This window comes from Rhinopithecus bieti, unplaced genomic scaffold (genome assembly GCF_001698545.2).
Source record: "Rhinopithecus bieti isolate Rb0 unplaced genomic scaffold, ASM169854v2 scaffold_2350, whole genome shotgun sequence".
NCBI lineage: Eukaryota > Metazoa > Chordata > Mammalia > Primates > Cercopithecidae > Rhinopithecus > Rhinopithecus bieti.
This window is the reverse complement of record NW_016803902.1, coordinates 866432-874654: the sequence shown is the minus strand read 5'-3', so window position 1 is coordinate 874654 and position 8223 is coordinate 866432. Positions and strand designations below refer to the sequence as shown.

The 8223-nt window shown below is 41.1% G+C and overlaps 1 protein-coding gene across 1 annotated transcript; it reads left to right on the top strand.

Moving 5' to 3' along the window:
* The first annotated feature begins 400 nt into the window (after window positions 1-400).
* Window positions 401-5434, top strand: MRGPRX2 (MAS related GPR family member X2). Its single transcript, XM_017857886.1, has 2 exons — window positions 401-459; window positions 4316-5434. The coding sequence occupies exon 2, from the start codon at window positions 4340-4342 to the stop codon at window positions 5330-5332; it is 993 nt and encodes a 330-aa protein (XP_017713375.1). The 5' UTR covers window positions 401-459; window positions 4316-4339; the 3' UTR covers window positions 5333-5434.
* The last annotated feature ends 2789 nt before the right edge of the window (window positions 5435-8223 follow it).

Below are 8223 nucleotides of genomic sequence, written 5' to 3'. Positions count from 1 at the left end.
ACACCTTAGTGTCATTTGAAATAAACCTGATTTTAAAAGATCAAGTGAGCCCCAGGGCCTTGAATGCCAACCAGAAGAGGGCAGACTATTCTTTAGCTATGAAAGCTCATGTTGCTTGATTGGTCTGTCCTGCAGAGGCTCATTGTGGGCAACAAAAGACTTCAGGATGGTGATTCCTTGCAGGGAGTGGGGCCGGAGAGGGTAGGGGAGAAACCAAGAGAAGTGACTGGAGTCAGGGCAAATGCTGAGAAACATCTCATGTGGTTTCATGTGTCATACTCTTATTTTCCAGTACCCTCTGTGCAGGAAATCACAGGGTTGTTGAGCGTCTTGATAAGCTTTACTTAGTCATCAGTTTTCATTCCAGCTCCTGCAGGCATCTCCCCATCCTCAGCTGTTTGCCAGTCCCGGGAAAGCACTTCTCAACTCACCAACTCCAGTAGAAAGAAGGGTGTTAAGGTAAGAGTTTGTTCAAGAACCATCTTCTTTCAAAGGCAGTTTTGGTTTTTACGTTGGTCTATATCCTGATGAATTCATCAGGAAAAGGAGACAGGAAGCGCCTTTGAGGGAGCTTTGGATGCTGGCAGCTTAGATGGTGGGAGATCCAAATGGGGTCAAGCAGAGGTTCGTCCCGCTTCTGTTCTATCTACCTATATTCTCCCCTTTTCTTCAACCATTCAAATCTGTAACTATGGAGAGAAAAAATTTGCTAATTTTAATTTAGGGGCAGGGTAGGATGAAGGCATTTCTTCCCTAAGCTAAATTGTTATTAATAACCTCAGGTTGCACCGATTTTCTTGTTACTCAAAAGGTTTTTTCTTCATATCTGTCACTGTCTCAGCAGAAAACACATGTCACACACTCTAAAGGAGTAGTTTAGAAGAGTTTAGTGAAGAGACTGTTTACAAAGGTGTGAATAGGGATTAAGAAAATATTTAAAGAATGTTGAAGCCCTCAAAGGCAAGTGATAGTGGAGGGCTGTTACCATTGCTAGGTCTGAAGTGATACGGAGAAAGAGAAGTTCTGATAACTCAGAATGTACTGTAGTGGTAGCTGTAACTGTAACTGTAGCTGCGGCTACAGGAAAGGGCCACCAGACAGGGCTATGTCCTTAGGTAGAAAAACACCGCCACTGCCAACTCACAGCCCTTCATGGAGCAGGGAGAGAGCTAGGAAATTTTTAAAAAATCACCCTTCAATCTCCTGTCAAGGTGTCCCTTTGGAGCCTGAGTGCCAGGTAGCCCACTGATGAGGCACAGACATGTCTCCTCCCAGGATGCAAAGGCAGGTAGAGAAGGGTGGACATGAGATCCTAATGGCAAATAGGAAAAATCTATTTCTTCCCATAGCCTCTTCTCAGTTTGTATTTCCTGAGACTTTCTCTATTAATGTGATTGAATCAATTTCTCATTCTATCACCTCCCTTTTTTTTTTTTTAATTGTTTGACCTTCCCATCTAGTGTCACTTCTTTGGACTAGTCTCTCACTATCATCATAAATGCCTTGAGAATGGAATGTGGTTGGAAAAAAAGGGATTGGGAATACATAGGTACTCCCAGGTATAAATACACAGGTATAAGTAATTTAAGTTTATGATTTTGGCTTCTTTAAAAAGAAACCTATTATAGTGATAATCAAAAAGAATGTTTATTAGATTTGGGCTGATGACTCCAAGACATCAAACATCAAGGCTCCTTCCAATTTCTATTTCCCCATCCCTAAAGAGGTACCCTTACCCTCGTGGTCCTACCTGGCTCCCAAACACATCAGCATTCCAGCCTGAGAGAAGAGAAAGAAAGAAAGAGTACAGGAGGACCTGGTTATATCACTTTCTCTCACCTCCCCTTGACCATCACATATGGTGACGTGGTGCCATCAGCATAAAGGGAAGCTGAGAAAGGGACCTTTTTCTGATTCAAGATTCAGAATTATTATGTGTGAGAAAAGCAGAATGGCTTTTGGGGCAACTAGCAGTCTCTATAGTCCCTGATTCTCTTTTAGCATCTGTGCTCAAATGGAGATTTTTCTCAAGACTTCCTCACAAGTAGTGAATGATATAGGCATGGAACAGAAATAAACCCAGGACAGGGCCCCAGGAGACTGGAGTTGGTATTGGACCTGCTTTTCACCATGAGATTCAGGAAACTGTTTTGTACACATTAAGCCTGTCTTTCTTTCTTTGTTACATGAACATATTACAATAGATGGCCTCCAAGGGACATGTGCTGGAGGCTGGGGATGTAATAGTGAACAACCACAACAAAAATGTTGAGTTTAATGAGGGAGATAAAAGAAAAAACAGACATACACTTAAAAACACAGGTGCAAACTGTGTTCAGTGCCACTAATAAAAAGGCCAACCTGCACTGAGGGATGACAACAGAAGTAGTTTTCCTCCATATCCTCATCAGGCCAACCAGGGCTACAGGAACTAAGACAGCACGTGATGGATGCATTCAGTCCTTGATGCCAATTCCGTATCCCCATGGAGGACTCATTCACTTTCCCCTTTGAGGTCTCCAACCCATGAGAGTTTTCTGCAGTGTGGAGTGATTGACAGCTGTTCTTCTGAAGCAAGAAAGAGCTCTTGCATTCAGTTGCTTATTCTCAGTAGCTTATTATCAGTTGGCTTCTATTCTCATCTCTTCTTATTTGATTAATTTCTCTTCCTGTTTCTTAAAGTTGCTTAATCTAGGCTTAAAAAAACTGCAATTTTGACATTCCATTTGGATTTGATATGAGCATTACTTGTTGTTTTCTCCTTTCTTCATGTGTAGTCGGCACTGAACCCTTGCAATGGGGCTGCAAGGCTGGTTAAGAACAAGCCCTCTGACACAGATGTGTGTATTCAAATGCAGGCTCTACCACTTGTTTGTGAGACCTGGAGCATATTACTCAATATATTTGTGCTTTAATCTACTAATCTTTAAAATGGGACTAATAATAGTACTGACTTCTCCGGGCTCTGAAGAGGATTTAAAGAGGCTATACCTGAGGAGCACTCAGCCAGCTGCTATTGTTCACCCCACTGTGAGTAAGGGCTCCTTCCCAAGTGTAATTGACATAAGCATCTGCCTTTTCCCCCAAAGCCCTGCATGGTGTAGACTTGGTTCTTTTTTCCTAATTTCCCACTCCTTTCCCCAAATGATCCTTTTTCACAAATGCTTTAATTCGCAAAGAAAGCTCAAAATCATCTGGGGGAAATAATGGGTCCCCCCCTTAGATGTATTCATACCTCAACACCCCCTAGTCACCTCTAGACACTAGACACTCTGAATTGCCACCTCTCTCTCCTTTTCCCAAATTGCCCCCTTTTCCTCCAAGATACAGAGAAATTCAGATAAACCCTGAATCCTTTCCACAAACTGGAAGTTAAAACTCTTTTGGGTGCTGAGCAAAAGCCATATACTAGCCCTTCCTGGATTGAAGATATGACAGTGGCCATTATTCACTGTCTGTGCAGGCAGAAGCAATCCCTTCAAATACACCAGAGCTTTCCCAGAAGGAAACATGAGGAGTGATGTTTTCTTCATTTCTTTACATGTGTGTTTTTTAGTGACTAATTTCATTTTTAAATGTTGGTGTTTCATTTAGCCCAAATTTTCAACTACTCTTGGCTCCCCATGCATTCATTCATTCATTCGTTCATTCGTGGTAAAAACTTCTTGACTCTCCACTATGCCCTCACATTGAACTAGGCACTGAGGACACAGAAATGGATAAGAGAACAATTCTTCCTGTTTTCATAAAGCTGACCCACTGAGCCATTTCTAGCCTGACAGGCCTGGCCATCCTCAGACCTGTCCTAGCAAGAAGTCACATCTCCTTTATCACCCTAAATCATGATCTCCATTCTAACTGTTGATGAACCCCTCTCAGTCATTAAGGGTGGCCATGGGTCATGTCCTGGGTCATTTCTTCTGGCCCCTGAGAGGAAATCTGTATGCCAGGATAAAAAGGATGCTGAACTCAGAGTCCTGTCTCTTGCTGTCCCACATATTCTGCCTAGACTTTTCTCCTCCTGCCTCTAGGAGACATGACATGGTAACAGTGAGTGCGGGTGTTTGGGCCTTAGAATATTCCCATATCAGTAGAGGATCTATCTTGTAATAGAAAGAACCCAGGATTTAGAGTCAGCAAGAAATGAGTTTGAATCCAGGTGCTAGGACTCCCTGGCCTTTAATAAATGACTTAATCTCTTCAAGCCTCTGATTTCCTCTCCTGTAAAACAGGGGAGGTAATTACTACATAATAGGTTGGTCATGACAATCAGTGAACATGCAGCAGGTGTTCAAGTCTTGTTTTTGTTCCCAAGGGTGCCAGTGGAGGTTTTCTGAACATGGATCCAACCACCCCGGCCTGGGGAACCGAAAGTACAACAATGAATGGAAATGATCAAGCCCTTCCTCTGCTTTGTGGCAAGGAGACCCTGATCTTGGTCCTCCTGATCCTCTTCATTGCCCTGGTAGGGCTGGTAGGAAACGCGTTTGTGCTCTGGCTCCTGGGCTTCCGCATGCGCAGGAACGCCTTCTCTGTCTACGTCCTCAGCCTGGCCGGGGCCGACTTCCTCTTCCTCTGCTTCCCGATGATAAATTGCCTGGAGTACCTCATTAACTTCTTCCATTCCATCTCCATCAATTTCCCTAGCTTCTTCACCACTGTGATGACCTGTGCCTACCTTGCAGGCCTGAGCATGCTGAGCGCCATCAGCACCGAGCGCTGCCTGTCCGTCCTGTGGCCCATCTGGTACCGCTGCCGCCGCCCCAGACACCTGTCAGCAGTCTTGTGTGTCCTGCTCTGGGCCCTGTCCCTGCTGCTGAGCATCTTGGAAGGGAAGTTCTGTGGCTTATTATTTAGTGATGGTGACTCTGGTTGGTGTCAGACATTTGATTTCATCACAGCAGCGTGGCTGATGTTTTTATTTGTGGTTCTCTGTGGGTCCAGCCTGGCCCTGCTGGTCAGGATCCTCTGTGGCTCCCAGGGTCTGCCACTGACCAGGCTGTACCTGACCATCCTGCTCACCCTGCTGATCTTCCTCCTCTGCGGCCTGCCCTTCGGCATTCAGTGGTTCCTAATATTATGGATCTGGAAGAATTCTGATGTGTTATTTTGTCATATTCATCCAGTTTCAGTTGTCCTGTCGTCTTTTAACAGCAGTGCCAACCCCATCATTTACTTCTTCGTGGGCTCCTTTAGGAAGCAGTGGCGGCTACGGCAGCCGGTCCTCAAGCTGGCTCTCCAGAGGGCTCTGCAGGACACTGCTGAGGTGGATCACAGTGAAGGATGCTTCAGTCAGGGCACCCTGGAGATGTCCGGAAGCAGTCTGGTATAGAGATGGACAGCCTCTACTTCCATCAGATATATGTGGCTTTGAGAGGCAACTTTGCCCCTGTCTGTCTGATCTGCTAAACTTTCTCAGCCCTGATCTTAAAACAGTTAAGATAGTCCTTGTGAGGATTAAGTGAGACAGTGCCTATGAAACAAACACTAAGTGCAGTGTCTCTGGAACTGCCTTACTCACTGGCCTCCACCACATCCCCATGAGAGCCTTTCCAACTCTGGGGTCCAGAACTGTTCCCATTTTTAATGAATCCTATCTTTGACAGAAGGCTGAAAGCAATGCAGAAAAGGTCTACATTTCTTTGGTCACTGCACTTGATAGGGACTCAAAGAATGTTATATTTTTAATAAGTTTCTTTTTCTCTTCCATACAATTCCTGTCTCAACAAAATTAGAAAATTAAATTTAAATCTAGCTCCAAAAGAGCAGCTGTCTTTCATTTGGGTAGATCTTAGAATATTCCCCTAGCTTAATAAATCTTTGTTGAATAAATGGCTTAAGAAATGAACAAACTGGTTAATTTTATGTTAAACCTCTGAAAAGTTTTTTTTTTTTTACCAGATCTGAGTAACTGTCTAAATTTATTGCTTTCACTACTTTTGAATTTTGCAAACATGAAATTAAGTTTTAAAATTAGATAAATCAATGTCAACACATATTTAAAGTTTGAAGTAGACTGTCTTCCTGTGGTTTCCTTTCACATGCCATGCCTTAAAATCCCAGCTACACGCCTTCCCATCCCTTCCCCTTTGCCTTTGCCCTAACCCTCCCTCTCTGGGGGCTCTCTAATTCGTCCTGGAAGTTTCCAGTGGTCTTATAGACTCTATGTTTTTGGAGGACAGGCTCTATGTCAGATTTACCTTTTATTCCAAAGAGCTCAGCACATATATTTTATTAATTAAATTGCACATATTTTTAAAAGTTATGTGTTCCACAAAATCAAATACTAATTGTAAATGCTGCATCTTTTAATAAGTTTTATTATTTTAATTGATGTATAATTAAGAGAATGATATGCACAGATCATAAATGTACAGTTTAATGAGTTTTGTTAAATGAATACACCTATGTGACTCAAACTTTATTCAAGACAAAATATTTTCATCATCTCTGAAAGTTCCCCTGTGCTCCTCCCAGTCATTCCTCCTGCCCCTAGAGGCAACCATTGTTTCTATTTCAATCAACAAGTATTAGTTTTGCCTGACCTTTAATTGTATCTTTTTAGAATCATAATATGTGTATTTTTTGTTTCTGGCTCTTGCACTCAACAAACATAATGTTTTCAAGATTTACCTATGTTATTGCATCGCATATATCAGTAGTTTGTTCCTTTCATAAAGCTGAGTACTATTTAATTGTGTGAGTGTACTATGGTGTAGCTATTTTCATATTGACAGACACATGTGTGATGTTTTATGAATTTTTTGGCTATTTTAAATAAAGCTGCTGTAAGCATTCTTATTCAAGTCTTTTTGTAGATATATGTTTTCATTTCTCTTATATAGACAACCTGGAATGAAATTGCAGAATGATGGAAAGATGTATGTTTAACTCTATAAGAAATTATCAAGCTATTTTCTAAAATGGTTGTACCATTTCACATTCTCACCAGCAATGTATGAGAGCTCCAGTTGCTCCACATGCTCCCAACCAACATGGTTTTGCCAGTGTTTGAATTTTAGTTATTGTAATGAGTGTTAAGTAGTATCTAATTGTGTTTTAATTTCCATAATGACTTATTAAATTGAGCATCTTTTATGTGTTTTTAGCTACTCTTTTTTTTGACAGTGTCTGTTTAAGTTTTGCCTATTTTTATTAAGTATTTGTGTTTTTCAGTATTAATTTGTATACATTTTTTCATATGCTGAATGATTTCTTTGGTGGTTATGTGTATTACACTTATCCAGTTGGTGGTTTGCCTATTCATTTTTACGTATTTATTTATTTTTAATTAACAATTACATATATTTATGGGGCACCATGTGATGTTTTGATCAACCTTGTAGAAAGACTAAATCAAACTAATTAACATATCTATCACCTTACCAACTTATTTGTGTGTATATAATGTGAAGGTTAAAAATTTATTCTTTAAACCAAACACTGCATGTTCTCACTTATAAGTGGGAACTAAACAATGAGAACACATGAATACAGGGAGAACACACACTGGGGTCTGTCGGGGGGTGGGGTGGGGTAGGGGAGGGAGAGCATTAGGAAAACTAAGTAATGCATGCTGGGCTTAATACCTAGGTGATGGGTTGATAGGTACACAAACCACCATGGCACACATTTACCTATATAACAAATCTGCATATCCTGCACATGTACCCCATAACTTAAAATAAAAATAAAAATAAATTTTAACATCTATTTTTTTTTTTTTTTTTTTGAGACATAGTCTCANCCTTGTAGAAAGACTAAATCAAACTAATTAACATATCTATCACCTTACCAACTTATTTGTGTGTATATAATGTGAAGGTTAAAAATTTATTCTTTAAACCAAACACTGCATGTTCTCACTTATAAGTGGGAACTAAACAATGAGAACACATGAATACAGGGAGAACACACACTGGGGTCTGTCGGGGGGTGGGGTGGGGTAGGGGGAGGGAGAGCATTAGGAAAACTAAGTAATGCATGCTGGGCTTAATACCTAGGTGATGGGTTGATAGGTACACAAACCACCATGGCACACATTTACCTATATAACAAATCTGCATATCCTGCACATGTACCCCATAACTTAAAATAAAATAAAATAAATTTTAACATCTATTTTTTTTTTTTTTTTTTTGAGACATAGTCTCACTCTGTCACCCAGGCTGGAATGCGGTAGCACAATCTTGGCTCACTGCAACTTCTGCCTCCTGGGTTCAA

What these genes read in the sequence shown, in the direction of transcription:
- MRGPRX2 (XM_017857886.1), top strand. Translation starts at nt 4,340, where the DNA reads ATGGATCCAACCACCCCGGCCTGGGGAACCGAAAGTACAACAATGAAT.